Here is a 20,801-nt window from a genome sequence, read left to right on the forward strand (position 1 = left end):
TTCTGTCCTGATCTGCAGTGTTATGAAGGATGGAATGAAGAAATCTGTTGTTTTAAATGGCTACACCAGCAAGCTTTGAAATGTCTTCAGGAGCTCCCAGAGCCCAAGGTTCACCTTGGGATTTCTGTGGGATGACTGGAGTCATCCAGAGGGAGAACTGTGAGCAGACACAGCAGAGACACCATACACATCACTGGATTGCTCACAGAGACACAAAAGCCATGGAAGCACAGGGAAGCATTATCAAACATGATTTAGCTTCATTTCAGAAACATAAGGCATGCACTGAGAGACTTAATTTAGTTCATATTAATTTTCTTTTTAACTCAATATCCTTTCAAGGCCACAAACCATATCCTGAGGATCAGAAGTGCTCTCTGGCTAGCTAGAATGATAGAGCATTCGGTATTGCTTAGATAATAAATTGGAAATAAGTAATAATATAAAGCATGAGAACATCACAGTGCTTTTGAAAACAAGCAAAAGTTCATCTTTATTACATACATAACCGTGCCTCTTGCTTGATGCCATACCTTAAATGTTTCTTAATCAATTTGCCAGGTGAAGTTTATATAGGTTATGTAAAGAATATGCTGAACAGTTCTGGAATTGTTGGCAGTTATCCTGGGGAACGAATGCAGAATGTGAGCTTGGGATGCAAAATACCAGGAAATGTCATGCCTATTTTTAGGAAGGGGAAAAAGAAATCTGGAAATTAAATGTCAGTCAGCTTACCTCTCATTCCTGGAAAAATACTGTAATAAGCAACCAAAGAAACTAATTCCAATCTGCTATAAAAAAAAAGGTCATTTATATATATATATATATGTCAGAAATGGAATGTATTGAACCTTTCTGGGGTTTGGGAGCAGGCTCTGTAGGTAGGAGTGGAGCAGCAGATGTCACACATCTTCATTTCAGCAAGGCTTTTGAGACTGCCTCGTAAGTTGTAAGAAAGCGTGGTCTGGCAGAAGTTACTAGGAAAGGGGTGGAAAACTGGAACGTTGCACTTTGACAAGAGTTATCAGGAGTTCACTGCTAAACTGAAGTAATCTGTAAGATGTGCAAGATGCCCATCCTGAGCCTTGGAAGCTGTTTCTTCTGGTTTGTGTGTGCAGTGATTCAAAGGGTATTATTTGGAGTAAGTCAGATTTGGAGCAAAGCCATTAGCAAGCTTACAACAGCCCAAGCCTTTGCCAAAAAACCTTAAATAACCTGGTTTAAAATGTCAGTCTTTCCTAGTATAAAACTCAGATACATCAAGTTGTAGTGCTCTCCATTCAGCAAAGGATGCAATGTGCAGCATGCCATAAATCCATTGCCAATGTTTAGTGTACTAAAGCCTCAATGCAGACTAGAAAAGTGAAATAATGTTTCACCTATATCTTTTCACCACACTGAAAACTATATGTCTGGCCTCTGTTATACTACGTTGCATACTAAAATCTGTCTTTAGATGGTTGCTGGGTGCATGGTTTATGGAAAAGTATAGTATTTTATGCTATGTTGACACTTAGTGAATCATGCTTCCTGCTATTTATTGCAGAAATACAGCATTTGCTTGTTACTGCTGAAGAATGTTTGCATGTATCTGAAGTTTTTTTGACTTCATAGGGACCAACTACAACCAGAGTAATTGGAGGTAGCAATTTATGGGTAATTCTAATAGATGATAACACAGAACATAGCCGCAGTTGACTCCTCAAAGGTTACCTTTTGTTTTCTGAAGGGGAAGATGGGGGATTATTGTTTCAGAAAGTGCATAAAATTGACGTGCAGAGTGCCTGTAAACATACACCGTTTCCAGAAGACTCACAGAATGTCGTCCATCTATTTCAACTGAAGATCCTTAGGACAAAAATTATGTGTAATTTCTTCTTAATACATGAAAAATACCTGTATTTTAAGGACATTTAGGGCTCTGAGTAAGCATATAATCATAAAATATTCACAGTGTACAACAGTTAATGTACACAATAGTGAGTACGCCAAAGAATAATGCCATAATTATAGCTCCTGTAATAATTACGTCTTATTGTGGCTTCCTTACTCTTTTTTTATCCCACAGTTGGTATAAGCTTTTAAGCAGATGCCTTGGTTTTGCCCTTTGCAGTTTATAGGCAAATCACTGCTGTGTTGATTCTGCAGTCATTGTCAGCAATTCAGCAATCTCATTTTTCTCTTATGGTTTTGGCAGAGATGAAATGCAAAGATTTTAACCTTCCACTTCCCTGCTACTTATTTGTCTGTTGGAAGCAAAGCTCAAAGCTTGAATAGGAGAGCAGGCGTACCCTCAACAGTAACACATTCTTCTTCTCCCTAGAGTTCTTGAAGCAACTGACTATTTAAAGAATGAAATGCAGTCAGTATGAAGGCATAAATGAAAAGACTGGAGTAAACTATAATTTGAGTGGTGTCTCTTTTCATGAACAATAGCTCAGATTCTGTAAGTGAAACCTCCAAACAGAGTATATTAGATTTCTTATTATAGATATAGAATAGCTATAGATGTAGTCTATAGATACAGAATATATAGAGAGGTATACTCAATATATATAGACGATATATGGTGGAATCAAAGTTTATATGGGCCTTTATTGAGACCTGAAATTAAGCCATGTGAGCATGGATTTCAGTTCTGAATATTTCTGCTCTGAGATGGTGAGAGCACTGGAATTTGGCATGAAAAGATAGATTATTATCCAGAGGACTCAATGCGATGCTGTGCAAAGTAGTACAGCTACCACAGAATAGACGGGATCTGGCATGATGTGGGCATCTTTAGAAAGATTCCTTCTAAAAGACTGAAGCCTTTGTAGGCTTGTTCTGTGTGTCCATATTTGCCTCTGGTTTCTTCCTGCAAAGTCTCTGGGACAAAAGTAGCCACACTGAGCAAAGGGCAGAAATAGAAATAGGACTTGGATGCTGCGTTAGAGGAAGAAGCCCTAAAGCAGCACCCTGCTGCTAGAAAGTCTACTGCCAGCTGAACTGAATTGAGTTCAACAGGCAGTGATCTCCATATGAGCTGTAGGTGCTGCCATTTGCTCAGCCACACGGATAGGGGAGGTAAAAGAAGCAAGAGCTTAGTGGGTTTGGCTTGACTGCTGGAAAACAGGAAAGCTGCTTGGAGAGAGGATCGAAGGCAGAGTGGAAAGTCTTCCATTTTATGGCGTGAGGTAACAACTGAAGGTAGTGGGGCTGTGGGGTCAGTGTTAAAGAAGATAAAGGTTCTGTTTCGATATTAACTCTATTTTGCTGGTGGGAAAGTTTAGGGGCATAAGATGTAACTTCTGAGAGAAAAAGGTGTGTTATTTCTGCTGCTCAAAATGGTACATTTGTCTTCCTGGTGTCAGGTGCTGCTTTGGGATGCAGACTCTGTTTGTACTCTGCAGCCCGATGCAATAGAGCAGCTGTTGTTTAATGCTGGTTGGTTGGCGTTGGCACCATTTTACCCTGTCAGGTGATCTCAGTTGAACAACAAACTTGCATCATTTCACATTTGTTAGTACTACAAGCAAATGTTTGCAGAAAATAATAGGTATGTGGAAATGTGAGGCATGCAGAATTACAATTGCGTTTCAGCAAGTGTTTTATGTCCTTTTGTTTTCTTAGAGTATGTTTTTTGGTTGAAAGCAGTCTCAAGGACCTGTTTTAAATCTACATTAAGCGGATGAAATACGGTTTAAAGCAGTGAAGTATTGAAATTCAGAGCTTTTGGGGTTTGCTCATCCATCTTCACAGGTCATCTTAACATTATCCTTTTCCGGTTGCTGCACGCTCCCTGTGCGGTTCACTGCCAGTTTGTTTCAGGGTTGAATACGTAATACAGACTGAGCAACGTGGGCTGCACATTTACAGTCACTGCTGTGTCATGGGCTGGAAGTGTGTGTAGCAGAAAATGATGATGGGGTTGGAAGAGTAGGGTTTCAGGTGGCTCAGCAATGCTAGTCAACATCCAGGTGCTTTGTGTGGGATAAAGGGAATGGTGTTTCTTGGGAAAATGCTTTATGTTAATGTTGTTCCTGTCGTAGAGATTACCAGCAAATATTATTGTGATACGTCCTTGAGGCATCAGAGATTCTGCTTCTGAGAGGCAATGGGAATGTAGAAAAGAACATTACTGAAGGGTTTGGTTTTGACAGTGAGTTTTTCTCTTCTGGTTCCAGTGCTGTTGGAATGAGGAGTTTCTTTAAGCTGACAGTCCCTCTGCTGCTTTAAGAGGGAAACCAGTGAGATGGTGTTCCTCAGGGGTCGGTGCTGGGACCGGTGCTGTTTAATATTTTCATCAATGACCTGGATGAGGGAACTGAGTGCACCCTCAGCAAGTTTGCTGATGACACAAAACTGGGAGGAGTGGCTGACACACCAGAGGACTGTGCTGCCATTCAGCGAGACCTGGACAGGCTGGAGAGTTGGGCGGGGAGAAACTTGATGAAATTTAACAAGGGCAAGTGTAGAGTCTTGCATCTGGGGAAGAACAACCCCATGTACCAGTACAGGTTGGGGGTTGACCTGCTGGAAAGTAGTGAACGGGAAAGGGACCTGGGGGTCCTGGTGGATAGGAGGATGACCATGAGCCAGCAATGTGCTCTTGTGGCCAAGAAGGCAAATGGCATCTTAGGGTGCATTAGAAAGGGAGTGGTTAGTAGGTCAAGAGAGGTTCTCCTCCCCCTCTACTCAGCCTTGGTGAGGCCGCATCTGGAATATTGCGTCCAGTTCTGGGCCCCTCTGTTCAAGAAGGACAGGGAATTGCTTGAAGGAGTCCAGCGCAGAGCCACAAAGATGATTAAGGGAGTGGAACATCTCCCTTATGAGGAGAGACTGAGGGAGCTGGGTCTCTTTAGCTTGCAAAAGAGGAGACTGAGGGGTGACCTCATCAATGTTTACAAATATGTGAAGGGTAGGTGTCAGGATGATGGAGCTAGGCTTTTTTCAGTGATATCCAGTGATAGGACAAGGGGCAATGGGTGTAAACTGGAACATAGGAAGTTCCACGTTAACATCAGGAAGAACTTCTTTACTGTAAGAGTGACAGAGCACTGGAACAGGTTGCCCAGGGGGGTTGTGGAGTCTCCTACACTGGAGATATTCAAGGCCCGCCTGGACAAGTTCCTGTGTGATGTACTGTAGGTTACCCTGCTCTTGCAGGGGGGTTGGACTAGATGATCTTTTTAGGTCCCTTCCAACCCTTGGGATTCTGTGATTCTGTGATTCTGTGTTACTGGTGTTGGTACCACTAGTGCTCTTGTGAGGTAACTCACATGTTTTTTCCTCGCTATTCCTTTTCAGTTGCCAATCTGTAGTGAAGGGTAAAGAAAGAGAGAGGAAAAGGTAAACATTGTATTGCTGACCTTTTGGGTTGAGTTGTATGAGAATGCTGTAATTATCTGTAGGGCAATATCATTAGGTCTTGAAACTTAGTTCTGTGCTTGTAACAATCCCTACCTTCATGTAGGCCCTACTGGCTCATTTGAGGCATTGGGGAACAGAATTAAAACTATCTACTACAAAAGCTCAGGCTGTTGAATGAGCTGAAGGAGGAAATTCAGTCCTTCAGTTGACAGAAGGATCAATCGAGAAGCAGCTCTGACACATCTCCAGAGATGCGTATGTGTGTGTGTTAGCATGGATGTGTGCCCTCTTCAGCTCATTCTCATACACAAGTAGTCAATTGGAAATGAGCTTTGCCATGACTTTCCCTCCCCCCGCCCCAGTGGTCCCTCTAACTTTACAGAGAATGTATTGAGCTGAAATGTAGACTTGGGTGTAACTGTGAGCTTACATTCATAGAATCATAGAATCATAGAATCATAGAATAGTTAGGGCTGGAAAGGACCTCAAGATCATCCAGTTCCAACCCCCCTGCCATGGGCAGGGACACCTCACACTAAACCATCCCACACAAGGCTTCATCCAACCTGGCCTTGAACACTGCCAGGGATGGAGCACTCACAACCTCCCTGGGCAACCCATTCCAGTGCCTCACCACCCTAACAGGAAAGAATTTCCTCCTTATATCCAATCTAAACTTCCCCTGTTTCAGTTTTAACCCGTTACCCCTTGTCCTGTCACTACAGTCCCTGACAAAGAGTCCCTCCCCAGCATCCCTATAGGCCCCCTTCAGGTACTGGAAGGCTGCTCTGAGGTCTCCACGCAGCCTTCTCTTCTCCAGGCTGAACAGCCCCAACTTCCTCAGCCTGTCTTCATACGGGAGGTGCTCCAGTCCCCTGATCATTCTCGTGGCCTCCTCTGGACTTGTTCCAACAGTTCCATGTCCTTTTTATGTTGAGGACACCAGAACTGCACACAATGCTCCAGGTGAGCTTTGACATGAGCAGAGTAGAGGGGCAGGATCACCTCTTTCGACCTGTTCCTACATCATAGCTTTAAGAAAAATCACAGTTCCTGGGTACATGTTCTATTCCGGGTTAAATATTAAGCACTTGCACAATGTGCCTTTGCTGCCTCAAAACAGGGCTGCTTGTGAACTTACTTCTGTTGTTTGTATAAAGTTTCTTATCAATGAATGAGTATTTACCATGTTAAGTACTGTGAACCTGCAAGGAGATGTCTTTGTTCCCTGTTACTAATAAGTTAATATCTGTTGCAGATGGTCATTTTTTGGATTGTTTTACATGATTCAGGAAGGGGGCTGCAGCATCACCAAATACGTGTTTTGGCTCTTAGGTTTTGGGTAAAGAGCATAGGAAAGAAAACAAGAAGTCTACGTAACAGTCCTGTGTGGCTACCTTGTTCCCTGTCTCCTTGTCACCTTGGGTTTTACAATCACATTCTGAAGTTTGTACACTGCACTGGCCTCATTGCTCTGGCTCTCACACAACCCTCTTTTGTCATTCTTTTGGACTGCATTTTTGTCTTGGGAGATAAGAGGTTAATTTTCACATTTCCTTTAGCAAAGGATCCTGCAGGGGTGATTTTGAGCGTTGTTTCTGTTTTGCAGTTTCTGAGTTCAGTAACAACAGGATTAAGAACTTGGAAGTTAAACACGTAGACGTCCATCTAATTAAAGGGATTGGCTGTTGGCGGTTGTATTTTTCTTTCTCATTAGCATTCTGTTCATCCTGGTTTCTTTCCCTATCTCCATGTTCCCTACACACTCAGCTTGTAATAAAAGTTGGTTCTTGAATGTAAAGAAGTGTGTTAATGCACCTGGGAAAAACATGTACAGGAAGGAACTGAATTTGCTTCTCTCTAACCTAGGTAAGATATAACAGAATGTTTCATTGTTCATATTTACAGCAATAATCAAAGCATCCATTCAACACTCATAAGGATTATTTAAGGTGAAAATTAAGTACATTTATTTATTTGTTTGTTTTCAACAGAAAAACAATCTCCTATTTTAAGTTTATACCCCTGCAGCCTAGTGATAAGGGCATTTTAATGTTTTCCTGCATCTATCTTTTTCCGTTCTAATATGTTGCAGGATTAGGGGATAGCTGATGCTGCCGTTAGGTAAATGTGAGCAAGTAGAGATCCTCATTACAGGGCGAAGTGGATAAAAAGAGTCAGTAGCTGAAGATGATGGAGCTGTTGTGTCTACTGTCCATTAACTCAGTAATAGCACCTCCTCTCCCTGTGAGGGGAATCACAGGGAGCAGCATTTTGCTGTGTTGCAGGAGCAAATCCCTAAAACCTCTGCAGCAGGAATGTCTGCAAGTAAGGAGATAAATATGTGAAGACAGATTGCAGCAGAGACTTTGGGGGCATTGGAGTTTTTCTGTTCCGGGCTAGCTATTATGTAGAATTACTTGCATCGGCAGGGTGTTGAGCATTCTGTTCACAACCCCAAGAATATAAACTAGGCTGGTACCACGCATGCGTCTCTCCCAGGATTTGTGAGTTCTTTTGCCATGTAACTCATAGCTGAGTGTTTCTTCAGCACTGAAAATAAAAATGCTCTGCAAAGCATATTGTGCCCATAAAATCAGAGAAACCAAACTGCATCTACTGACACTTCAGGGTTTCATTTGCCTGCTCAATAGGCATGGTGTTTATGGATCATCCAGCAGATGTAAACAAGGCAGGTGCTCAGATGTGTGCTCTCTATTGCTCTTCATTAGAGGGAGTGTGTGGAGCTTATAGTTCAGTATCAAAGGAAGGGAGCTGAAGTTCTGTGTTACTACTGGGGCTGTTTCTAAAGCAGAAGTTGCTGTCATTCTAACCAGAGGACTGGCAAGATTTACTATACAAGCTTTGGCCTTCTGACTTCCTTAAGCTTTACAACCAAGAGTCCTGGATATATGTCACTGCTCTACCACAAGGAAATTTGTGTCATTAGACTCAGAAGTCAAATTAGCAATAAGTCATACAAACACATCTGTGTATCGATTTCAAGTAATTGAAAAATAATTGGAGTTGATAGGTTACCATCTTCCTGGTTTTGGCAGCACCATCTAAGTTGAAAGCAAAGGAAGGAAAATACCTATCTGTTCTGTTGCTTCTTTAGTCGTACATTCTTTACACGTTAGTTGGCCATTGAACTGTTTTTTATGAGTTTTGGAGTCAAGGGCTGCAACCGGGTTTCAAACACAACATACAAATGGATCCCAAAAGGGGTCTGTATTTCTGACTGACTAAAGGCTATCTTCCAGCACACTTCATTTTAAAATACGCTGACGTTCACATTGAGGGTTCATAGATTTTAATATACATAGTAATACTTTGCCTGGGAAAGGGATGATTGAATGGTTAGCTTTAGATATAATTGCCTTTCTCCATCTCTTGCATAAACGCCCTCATAACTTCTCTTCCCACCTTTTAGAACCATGTAGCTGTGCTGCACAGCAGCTTTGTATGTTTGCCTCATTTATTGGAGAGAGGAATCTCTCCTTTTCTTTCTGAAGAAATTTTGTCTTGTATTATTTTGACTAGCAGTGTATATACCTAACCGAATAGATAAACTGCTATTGACAGAGCAATATCTTCTAGTTGTTTACTGTGCTCTGTTTCACACAGCAGTGACAGGAAATCATGTTTGGGTGGAAACCCTAACACCAAATGCTGCTGTGCTATTACAGTTTTCTTTTTATTCCAAAGTTTCCACTGTTTGGCTTCATATGGATGTTTAACGTATGGCTGAATGCATCCAACCTGGCTTTGCTTTTATGTCACTGTACAGCCTATTTATGATAGACATACGGAGTCACAGCTTCCTTTTAAATTTCTGCTGAAGCTCTGCTTATATATATATTTTTAACCCTATTTTCTTGATGTTCTGCTGTCACTAACTTGAAGTGCTTTGAAATGTTTGTGTTAAGAGCATTAATAAAGAGTCTGTGATTGTCTAACTTGAAATTTCTTCTGCTGTTTTTTTTTTTCACTAAGCCAGGATTTTGCAGTGTCTGTGATGGACATGTTTGTTACTAAACCTATCTGTAGTCAGTATTGAGGGGATTCTGCTGAAAGAAGTAGTGCAATGCCACGAGTTACTAGAAGACTGATGTTTGGAAAGCACTGCTCACCTGCCCAGTGTGTATAGTGTAGGAGATATTAAAGCAGTTAAAAATCAGAAAGCAAGAAGATGCTTTGCCTGAAGTCATAACAAAATGCCTGATACTCAAACCGAAATGCAAGGGGGAAAGTAAGGAGCATTAAGACTTAGCACTTGCATAATCCTCTCCATCTTTTAAGTGCTAGAGGTATTAACTATTTAAGCCTCTAGATAAATTTTTTCACCATAGAAAGAGATACATGTATGTATTATCCTTTTTCTCTCTCGGCAAAACATGCAGACAGAAAAGCTAAATAACTCACCCAGTGCTACACTGTGTGTCACTGGCAAAACCTAGATATACCTGGCTCTAGGGCTTGTGCTCAGTTCATGCTGCATAGCAGCAGTGTATGTCTTAATAGCATGTGAGTAGAAATAAATACACGAAATTACTATTTTGATGTAGACAGCAAACCTACAGTACTGTATAATAACTGTACAGTATTGTATAATGACTGTACAAAGAATTTGCAGCAGTAACACAAATTGCTAGGTGTAGTACTGCAGCTTGCTAGTCTCAGCAACCTGCAGTGCTGTGTGTAGCTAGTGTTGCTGTTGTATCGATCCAGGCCACTAAATCTTTAATTATCTTTCATAGTAAAACTTGTCTTAAATAAATTGCTCTGTTGCTACCCGGTACTGCGCTCTTTGGCAGCAGCAGACGCTAATGCTGGAGTCACTTGCTACTTTTTACCATCTCCATGATCTTTGTCTAAAGATTTGGTACTATTAAAAGGAGAAGTAATGCATCTTAAAAACTAATGGACTGCTAGGCTGTTAGTTCTGGAGCATAACATTCCCTGCTACTCATCAGAATAGGGGTGTAATATGTTATGGCTGTACAGATTTTCCTACCCTTTGAAATCCTCCCATTTATGTCAACATACTTGTATTTTGGGTGACCTAAAGCAGTTAAATGGCCAGTTCAGTACTGCTCTGCTCACTTATAGGGCTAGCGTGGTAAGTTTGGATGATGTCTGTTAGATGGACACGTATTTTTCTAGCCCTAGAAGAAAAACAAAGCCTTTGGCACGCGTGGTGATAAACAGTCATTGCAGGTGTCCTCTTGGAGGTCTTCCACATGTGTGTGGCTGTTTCATCTTCACTGATACACAGCTGCCATTAGGTTTCATGATTACAGCCAGGTGATTTCTGTCAGTGCTCTGTTTACTCAGTATATCAGTTGTAGATATACTCGTGCGTGTGTATTCAGCTGCTGAAGAAGAGCTTGTTTGATCAGTTCTCCCAGCTGAAACATGTTGGAGATTTGCATTGACCTGTCAAGAGATTTGCAATTTTATTTCCAAACTGCAGATACTTCAGTTGCTGTGAATCCCTGTGGTGTGTTTGGACAGCAACAGCTGTGCCACATCTTATTCTCAGCTGCATCGATGTGAAAATGGATGGGTTTGAATGAGATACATGGAGAATCGGGAATAAAATGGCAGAGGTGGTGCTGAGGCAAATTCAGGAACATGAATAACCAGAGGCTGGGAGTGTCTAAGCAAGCACAGTTGTGGCACATCTAAATGTATCTGCTAAATCTGTTTTTAAGAGGTCGAAGCTTTCTTTATCATTGTTGTGTAACCAGTCATCTCTCTGCGTTGCCCTGTGACAGGCCTGCACTGCTGCTAATTTGCTTTATAGTTAGTGCAGTTCACAGTCATGCCTTTTATACTACAGAATAAAACCAAATGTATCTCAGTGAAATAATGGTATGAGGATACAATATTGAACAGAAAGCTCTTTAATACTTGACTACAAACCACTCTACCACATACCATTACGTTGCTGTGTTGCATCAGAAGTGAAGCTACAATTAAATAGCAGAAGTTTTCCTTTTACAGTGGAGGAAAAGGAAAATAAAATGGTGTTTGGGAGAAAAACACAGCATCTTGAATAATGGGTTCAGGAGAAATATCATAAAAAGGAGCAATATTCATGTCTGTATCTGAAAGCTGAGCTATAAAATCCCAAATGATTGTGCTTGCTGTCAGTGAAATCAGCCAGCTGTGTAGATCAACAACCTCTGATACTTTTTAACTGCAATGTTTTGTTTAAATAACCCATTTATAATAGAGAGTTTCCACTATTATTCTTTGCAGTGGTTGCTAGCTATGTCCATAGCAACAGATAGTGATGTTGAAAGAGGATTTCAGTGTTTTGATTAGATAATAAAGTGAAAGAGAAGAAAATAGATACTCTATTTACAAGTATCTTCAATGCAGTAGGAGTTTTAGAAGAAGAGAAGACTGGAGAAAATGGACTTACTTTCTTCTTTGGTCTCTGTTGTTGACTGAGGGATAGGTTTTGTCTTGAAAGTCTGCTTTTTTCTACTAGTCTGAGAACTGCTGTTGCTGGAGTAGCACATCCAGGCACACATCAGTGGTGTTGAGTATGATAACACCCAAGAGCTGTGTTTCAAGCACACATGGGTTATTATATCAGTTGTACTAATTCTTGTTGCTTAAAATGTAATAATAATTTAAAAAGAGAGTACATTTGTGTGATGATTAAGTTACATTAAACAAGAATTGAAGCGGCTGAATTCCTAGGGGGTGAGGAAAAGAACATTTTAACATAAGTAACTCACTTATGATTATTCTTTAGTTTGTTATTGTAATTGCTTGCTTCTGGATTGGCAGCATTGTCTCTCACTGCAAACATCTCCTTCATGATCAGTCGTGTAGTGATTATCTTGGGGTTTGTTTTGTGGTTTTTTTTAATCTCTAGGCCAGTAATTGCTTGATATGAGCATGATTTTAAGTATGTGTTTGGGATAATTCATCTGAGCATCCTTCCTGGGAGTCTCTTATCTCCAAAGACTAAAAATCAGCTTTTTTTCTGAGGCACTCTGCTAAGATTTTTATAACAGACTTAATATTTGATGATTCTGCTTAAATCAGAGATGCTTTTTTGTAACAGCCCTGTACCCATATGAAAACACTTGTGATGACTTTCGGGATGTTTTTTGAGTAGTCCCCTGCATGTCATGGTTTCTAGATTACTCTTTTGGATTGGATGGTTGGGAGGAGGTGTGGATGGTTCTGATGTGGTTTGGGGGGCTTTGGCTAGCCTATGTGCTTAAATCTAGTAGCCAAAACTGAGTGGAGGCCACACACTGGATGAGAAGCAGGGTTATTTAATATACTTACCAATGATACCACTCTTTGCACCTCTTGTGAAGTTTGCCTATTCGGCAGTCAGTAATTCCTTCTGAAATACAATGCTTTGAACTTGTTCATTGAGCTGCAAAGCTCAGTCTTGTAGAGAGGCTTAAACAGGACTTACACATTTGGAATTCTAATGCTGTTTTCCACAGTCTTTGGGGCTTCAGCTTCAGATTTAGGAAGTGAAATCTATAATCAGTCAACAAACACCAGTGAAAATATTAAATAATTCCAGAACAATTCCTTCATTCCAAAGACAGACCCTATGGGTTTCTACCTGATACAGCTTTCCAGTCAGGTACTGTATCACTGATGATTTGTCAAGTACAGTTTTCCATCCACTTCCATTCCAGCCTTACCCTTGTTTTGCACAGAACAGGCTTTGTGTAATGTATTCATGAACAAGCATAGGGAATACAGCCTTGCTTAACCCAGACCTTGAAATGCTGAAACTAGTGCTAGAGAAGAATAGTGAAGCCAAGCTTAAAACATGGAAATTCTACTGCTTCTCTCATTTTCATTTGGAAACATATCTGCTAAACCTGTTAATAGCTTGTCTTCCTGCATTTCACAACAGCATCCAATCTCTGCCTGGCAATTAGGACAGTCTTGGTTATTCTTGTGTAACCTAGGGACACTTTGAGTAGAAAGCCAGTTGCTTCCCAGAAGCGTGTATTGTGCCATGGCATAGCTAGAGAAGCACTAGTATTAACTGGCATGGATTGTAAAATCAATACATTAATTCGTGTAGTTACACTTAGTATTCAGTTTTTAAAATCCACTTGAATATTCAGCTGTGTAAGTATGAAGTTTTTGTTAATAGATGCTTGATTTGGAGCTACAATATACCTGGAACCTGAACAGAGGCATCCAGTCACAGCTCTTAGTGCTTTGTTGCTTGGCACGTTGCCCTAGCACATAGGCTAGAATTTTGCTCTGTTGAGTCCTGAAAAACATGAACTGTTTGTGAAAGACATGTGTTTAAATGGTTTTGAATAGTAATTCCCCGTCAGAACTGGAAGACACAAGGGTGCTGAACTGCTCACTCTGTTAAGCCATGCATGCACTACTCCGAGTCAGGATTTCACTTGAACAGCTGTGGGTTTAACTGCAGCGTATCTGGGTGGTTTTTCCAAAAGGGGAAATCCGTGGGGGAAGTCTTTTGGTAATGATGTTGTTATTACTCCATAATCTCTCCTTTTTCTATTAACACCGCTGTTATGTTGTGGTGTCTGGCACACGGAGAAAGATCAATGCGAGCTATGTAATGGGCACAAAAGTTTTAAAGGGGAACTGAGGTTTTCTAGTAAAATATAGCTTGTAAAGAGGGATTGATATTCGTATTAGCTGGAGATAATATTGGAAAAGAGGCTTTATGAAGGCCTTTGTACTAAAATATTGCACTCTGGTTCATGAGCAGATGGCAGCCTGCTAAGAGAAAGCCTAATCAGGTTACTCTGTGATTTTCATTTTATGATGTTTTTATAACCTAGTATTATCTATTTATTCTGTAATCTCATAGACTAATAACCATAGCAAATATCTGACTTTTGGGAATTATCTTGTAGAGTAGATTTACACATAGTATTTTCACATAAAAACCTGTTACTAATGAAAATCCACTTATTTAAGATACTGAAGAGTTCATTTGCAGCATTTTAGTAAGTGATGCAATTTTCAGTGCAGGAAAAAATTACTTAATTCCAAAAACTTTTGTCTCAAATGCTTTCATACTGGTATCCCCTTTGGAAAATTCTCATCACTTCTAAAGGCCTGATTAACATTCCACTGATGTTAACAGATTAATTTCCATAACCTTTAGATCAAACTTGGAGATTATTTGGACCAGAATTTTTTAGAGTATTTGGACAATTTGGGATGCTGCAATTAAAAATCCCAGAGTGTAACTAAGTGCTAAATTGTGGTTGCAATAATGGAAATGATGAAGACCTCATCAGGTTCCTCTTTATATGTTCAGATACTTTGGAGAAGTGGGTGTGTGAACTGACTTGTCCCCATCATTGCTGCCTTTCCCATCCCATCGGAGTGCAGTCTTTGGCTCAACAGCATGTCATAAACGTAGCTTGTTCAGAGTTCCAACTCACCTTCACTCTGAGGTCAATCTGTCCTAGGCCCTGGCTGCCCTTGTGGTAAGGGTGTTGCTGAAATGCTTGTAGGACATGAGATAATACTGAGTCCACCATTATAACTACCTACCACTCGCAGACACGCTGCTGTATGTATACTGGCTGCTGTTCCCTACAGGCTTCCACTGAGTTCCAAATAAATTTATTAAATTTTACTATTAAAATGTAGGATTTGAAATGCTCCTTTTCCCTATGCTCAAGAAATCCCGAAGGATCAGTCTGGTTAGTTTCCTTCCTGGTTGCTTCTGTCTCAAGAATAGATAGAGCCTAATTCGATACTGCTTGAAAAGAAAGCAAGATTTAAATGTTCATGAATTCAGTGTTGGGTATGAATTAGGGACAAGCCCGCTCCATCTGTTTCAGTCAACTCCCTCAATGTGCTGGTGAACTGAGCAGCCAGGAATCAGATTTGCTTTGGAACATTAGCGTGGTGCTGTCATGATTTAGAAGTTATAGCAGACAATGCAAACAAACAATAAACCCAGGACGACGTGTGAAGGCAACGTTAGGGTGCTCTGTGCAGCTGTTATGCAAAAAGTGGCTGCAACCCTGGTAAGGACTGGGGCACGGATCTGCAGATGCTTTAGAAACATTGGAATTAATGAGTCTTTACAACGTGACTAATGGACTTTGCTGATGCACAAGGTTCAGGCTTGCTCTAAATAAAAATCCCCAAGTCTGCAGCCTGTGAAGGCTCGGGTCTTGCTCTGTACCTGTCTTTATTAATGAAATTGAAACATCCCATTTTTCACAGAACTTTTAAGATACCAATAGCTCATTGTGGGGTTTGTAATCGGCATTAATTTGCCTGTGTAATTGATGACCCCAAGGAGTTGTCTTCAGTAGTTACTTTGTCTTCTAATTCTTTTGCTTTCTATGCAAATGAATAGCAAACTTTTTTGCACTATTTTGAACATGTAATTTATACAGTTTAGCCCTTCTGCAGTGATATCTTTGGTTCAAATATACTTACATTTCACTTGCAAGCATTGCATTTTGCTCACACTCCAATAAATATTAGTGTGTTATATTTAAAAACCCACTTAATTCTGAACAACTTTCCTAATAAATACATTTTCCCTTTACTCTTGATCAGCAGATGAGTATAATGGTTTTAAAGTCTAAAGCTTCCAGCCAATTTAATACAGATACTAACAGCGTGCATCACACCAGTATTCAAGGCTCACCTTCAAAACTCTGGGTACAGTTGCAGCTGGCATCAAAGGAGCCTGAAGTATACGTCAGTATTTTCAAAGAGTCTTTTAATGCTGCTTTCTTTTGAACTGAAGTAGAAATGAACGTGAATGTCATTGTCTCTAATATTCAATTATTAGCACTTCATTTGAATTTTATCTTTATTTGCTTTATCAAGTATCATATTAATTGCATTTTATATCCCCACTCTAAATCTATCACAGTTTCTTTGATTCATTTTCTAAGTCAATTAAGCTAGTACAGGTTCATTGAATAAAGGGAAAAAAAATCATACTGTGGGGTCTTCTTTAGTAATTTTTATAATAAAACTGTCAATGACGATAATTCAAACAGGATCTTTAGCTGATGTGTAATGACTGATTTTTAAAGCTGAAAACACAGACTTGTATATTTTTCAGGAGCTTTGTATTTATTGGGGTCTAGAGCACAAGTGTGATGAGGAACAACTGAGGGAACTGGGGTTGTTTTGTCTGGAGAAAAGGAAGCTCAGGGGGGACCTTATTGTTCTCTACAACTACCTGAAAGGAGGTTGTGGTGAGGAGGGGATTAGTCTCTTCTCTCAAGTAACAAGTGATAGGACAAGAAGAAATGGCCTCAAGCTGCACCAGTGATGTTTAGCTTGGGTATTAGGAGCAATTTCTTCACCCAAAGGCTTGTCGAGCATTGGAGCAGGCTGCCCAGGGCAGCGGTGGAGGCACCATCCCTGGAGGTATGTAACAGACATGTAGATGTGGTGCTTGGGGACATGCTTCAGTGGTGGACTCGACAGTGCTGGGTTAATGATCGGACTCGATGACCTTAAAGATCTTTTCCAACCTAAACAATCCTGTGTTTCTATGATAGCATTATAGAGGTTCCGTGTTCTTTGTATCCACATTAGAAAATTGAAGGGTTATGGATAAAATATGCATAGCCTTTGAATACTGCTGTGTTCTCACTGTAGTTTTTTTATTCCCCTTCCTATGTAGGAAAGCGAGTAGGAATGTGTGATTTCCCCATTTGCTTTAAATGAGTTTTCAAAAGCAAAATAGTTGTGAATTATTAATGTTAACCACACCACACCAGTGCAGGGAAGTTTATTATTGACTGATTAGTGCACGAATACTTCGACTTAGCACTGACTTTTTTTGAGGCCTGTTGATGTATGAACTTGTTTGATCCAGGATAATAATTTTATATATTGTTTTGACCTCACGCTCCAAGATTTGACTAGTAGCACAGATGAACTCAATGTGGCTTCTCATCAAGTAATGCAAGTGCAGGTAGGAGTTTGTTGCTCCAAGTCTTGCATTCAGATTTCCAAGTTTGGGCCTGTCCCAGTTTACATGACTGTCAGCATTTTGCTCCACAGGCTTTCTCTGGAATTTTTCATGTTCTTTTATTCTTATCTTGATTTTGAGCTTCCTGTGCTCTGTTTTGTTAAGCCCTTAAATTTTTACATGTTATCTGTATATGAAACCTTTATCTCTTACAGTCATAAAAAAGACCATCTAATAGATGTAAGATGCAAAGTAACCAACCCCATTGTGGAGCAAAGGGGTGATGCTGCCTACAAGGGAGTTTATAGAGACATTTGTTATGTAGCAGCCCTAAGCAAGAATAGACTCGTATTATATGATGACATTTGTTGAGTCCTTCAGGCCTACACCTGTGCTAACTGCAGGGTTGTGCTTTCATACCTGCTTTAAAGGAAAACTCTTCTGTCTACACACAGATCACTTGTGTATATCAATTAGGCTCTAACTTGCTGATGTTCTTGTCTGTGATGCCGTAAATACAGAAAGTTTACCCTCTGACGTTCTGCTGCCTTTGATTTGTACTTTCTCTGGTGTTATTTCCTGAGTGCCAGTCTAGCTTTCACATGTTGAAGGTTGTCAGTAAAACCAACTTTGCAGCATACTGATGTTTGCCAGGACTGTCATCAACCCATAATGATACAGTTTGCAGGCTATTCGTCTCTGTTGTCATTTGCCATTTCTTGTGTAACTTCTTATTCCCACTTAAGCAATTCTAGTTTCATGTGTTGGAGCTTTCTGCATGTCACCGTGAACATCTTGCACAATCTAAACAGAGAAAAAGCATCGCAGATTTAAGTATTACCTGTGAATGTGTTAGAAGCTGGGCTGGTTTTGATTCCCCAGTGTCTTGGTTTAGACGACCATTGAATATCTTATCAGTCTGTCAAGTCTCAAGTGTTGTATGGTTTTTGCCTAGTGGGTACCATTCTCCTGATTTCAAAGTGATCCTTTTCTTTCCTAAACAGAGCCATCACACTGGAGAATCAGCTGGTGATCCTTGCAGCATCAGTGTCTGATGCAGGAGGCTACTATGTTCAGGCGGTCAATGAAAAGAATGGAGAGAACAAGACAAGTCCCTTTATTCATCTCAGCATAGCAAGTGAGTATCCAAATTGTGGATAATATGCTGTCATACTGAGGCTGCAGACAAAAGTCTGCCCTAGCAAAAAGAGCCTTGCTAACAAAGGATTGGACCTTTACAGAAGGTCAACATTCTCTGCTTGGTTCGGAGTACATTGAACTCCTTGTGCAGTAAGAGGGACCTTAGAGAGTACATGCCCTCAACAAATCACTCTGAGCCTCTTGTCTAATGGTTTATTGTGTGCGAGGCAGGTACATGATGATATCCCTCGCTGTTTGTTGTGAAATTGTGATCATCATTTCTTTTCAATGCAGGGGTTTATAATGTATTGTTTTCCATTGCGCGTAAGTAAACAAGTCACTCTTCTGAGTGCAAATTTATTTATGAGTCTATTCCCAGTCTATGGCATTATTTTTACCTGGAGTTATCACAGAGGCCCAGGGAACATGCATTTCATTGTTACTACTTATTACTTTACATTGCGCAAATTGTATTAACACCTCCCATTACAGAGGTACTCTACGAGTAGATTTTATAGCAAAGAGGAGGGGGAGGCAGCAGAGCAATGGGGTTGCAAGATGACTGCCCATTAAATAAACTAAGGTGCGTGTTCCTCAAAAACACGCGTGTCTAAACTCTTGTAAAACATTTAGTAAATGTGTTTGTAGGGAAAATTAATATTCCAAAGGTGTAGAATGGTTTTGCTCCTTTTCTGAGTGCATTAGGTCACAGTGTTTTTAATGTAGCAGTGAGACAGGGAATATGTTAGTCTGTTGTGTGGATGTGTCTGGGTTTGATTGTAGAAACAAGGAAGAGATGGCTGGATAAGTTGTTGACACTGGCAGCTTTACCGACAGGCTGCTCTTATGGTTTGGGCTTCTAGAAGATCATACAATCATGGAATGGCTAGGGTTGGAAGCGACCCTAAACTCATCTAATTCCAACCCCCCTGGGTTGCACAGGCAGGGCACCTTCTGCTAGACCAGGTTGCTCCAAGCCCTGACCAGCCTGTTTTCTAAGCAGGGTACCTGGCATATTGCTTTTGGAAATATGATTATGTTTGTAGAAGTTCATCAAAAACATTATATCCCTGTGAAACATTTAATTTCAATGCAAATATGCTTTTTCTGCTAAAATTCCTAATCGGCTTTCAAGGAATGCTGTTCTTAAGCAATGGAAACCCTGTTAGTGGGATCAGGGTCACAGAAGCTGCATGGCTTCTATAGCCAGCAGAAGAGACAAACCTGTGTTGTCTTCTGGATACATTTATAAGCTAAATGAACTTCTCCGGGGGTTCTCTGTGTATCTTTCTGAAGTGGAAACAATACTCCAAACCCACTTGTGAACTCTGGCTGTACTGTGGCATGTAGATTGTGAACATTATTATTTCTGACAGTATAAATAGGTTTAACACTTTAGTAATTTCATTTTTAAAGCAAATTCATATTGTTTGTATTGTGACCAATAATGTACTTACAACTTTAATTTCGTATCCTAATTAATGCTAGAAATAGTCTGTGATCATGCATGCATAACGAGTGCTATGCAAAGCAGAAGGTAATATGGGCATATGGAATAGAAAACACTTCAAAATATGTACAGACTTGACACCATGAATGCAAAGTCTCCCTGGAACATGAAAACCAGAAAAGATTAAATTGATAAAAGAAGATGAAGAATGAAAGCCAAAAATGGATCTGCTTGTTGAAATTAATATTAGCTAATGAGGCTTTTGAATTGGTATCTTGATATCTTGGATTAGTAGTGCTGTGTGTATGTGGAAGAAAGGCACTGGCCATAAGGCATTACAGTGCTTGTAAAGAAAGTGATTAACATGGTCTAGTGTGAGGTGTCCCTGCCCATGGCACGGGGGTTGGAAATAGATGATCTTAAGGTCCTTTCCAGCCCTAACTATTCTGTGATTCTGTGGTCAGTCTGATCTTTGATCTGAAGAAAAACATATGTGAGACAGATCATTAAAAGTACGTGCAGGTACGGATACCACTTTGAGTTGTCATTCATCAGGTGGTAAGAGTGATGGCACTTGTCGTTTTCCATTAGGACATTATAAAACTTAAAACCAGTTTAATCAAAATCAAATAAACCACAAGTGGAATATCCAATTTCTGTGTAAGTGGATTATATATTAATTATTGAGTACAACCTTGCTGCATGACTCAGCATGCGTATTGCCACTTTCAGCTGAGGGCAAAAGCAAAACAAAACCTGTGGATAATTCCAAGGGCAGTCATCCGCTGAGGGCAGTGTTAGATATTTACAGCTTGTTATTCCTTTAAGGATATCAGTGTCAGACTTGCTCCAGCCTGTAGGAAGGGATTTTCAGAAGGCTGTAATCTGTCCTGTTCTGGTCCGAAA

General features: G+C 40.3%; 1 protein-coding gene across 3 annotated transcripts in view; it reads left to right on the forward strand.

Annotated features, from left to right (window-relative positions):
* The window catches only part of SDK1 (sidekick cell adhesion molecule 1), a 420,202-nt gene that overhangs the window by 183,935 nt on the left and 215,466 nt on the right, over positions 1-20,801 (forward strand). For all 3 annotated transcript variants that reach the window (XM_065684560.1, XM_065684562.1, XM_065684561.1), the window contains exon 6: positions 18,310-18,443. In XM_065684560.1, the coding sequence (XP_065540632.1) occupies positions 18,310-18,443 (134 nt within the window). The remainder of the gene's footprint in view (positions 1-18,309; positions 18,444-20,801) is intronic.

Source organism: Lathamus discolor, chromosome 6 (assembly GCF_037157495.1).
Source record: "Lathamus discolor isolate bLatDis1 chromosome 6, bLatDis1.hap1, whole genome shotgun sequence".
NCBI classification, from domain to species: domain Eukaryota; kingdom Metazoa; phylum Chordata; class Aves; order Psittaciformes; family Psittacidae; genus Lathamus; species Lathamus discolor.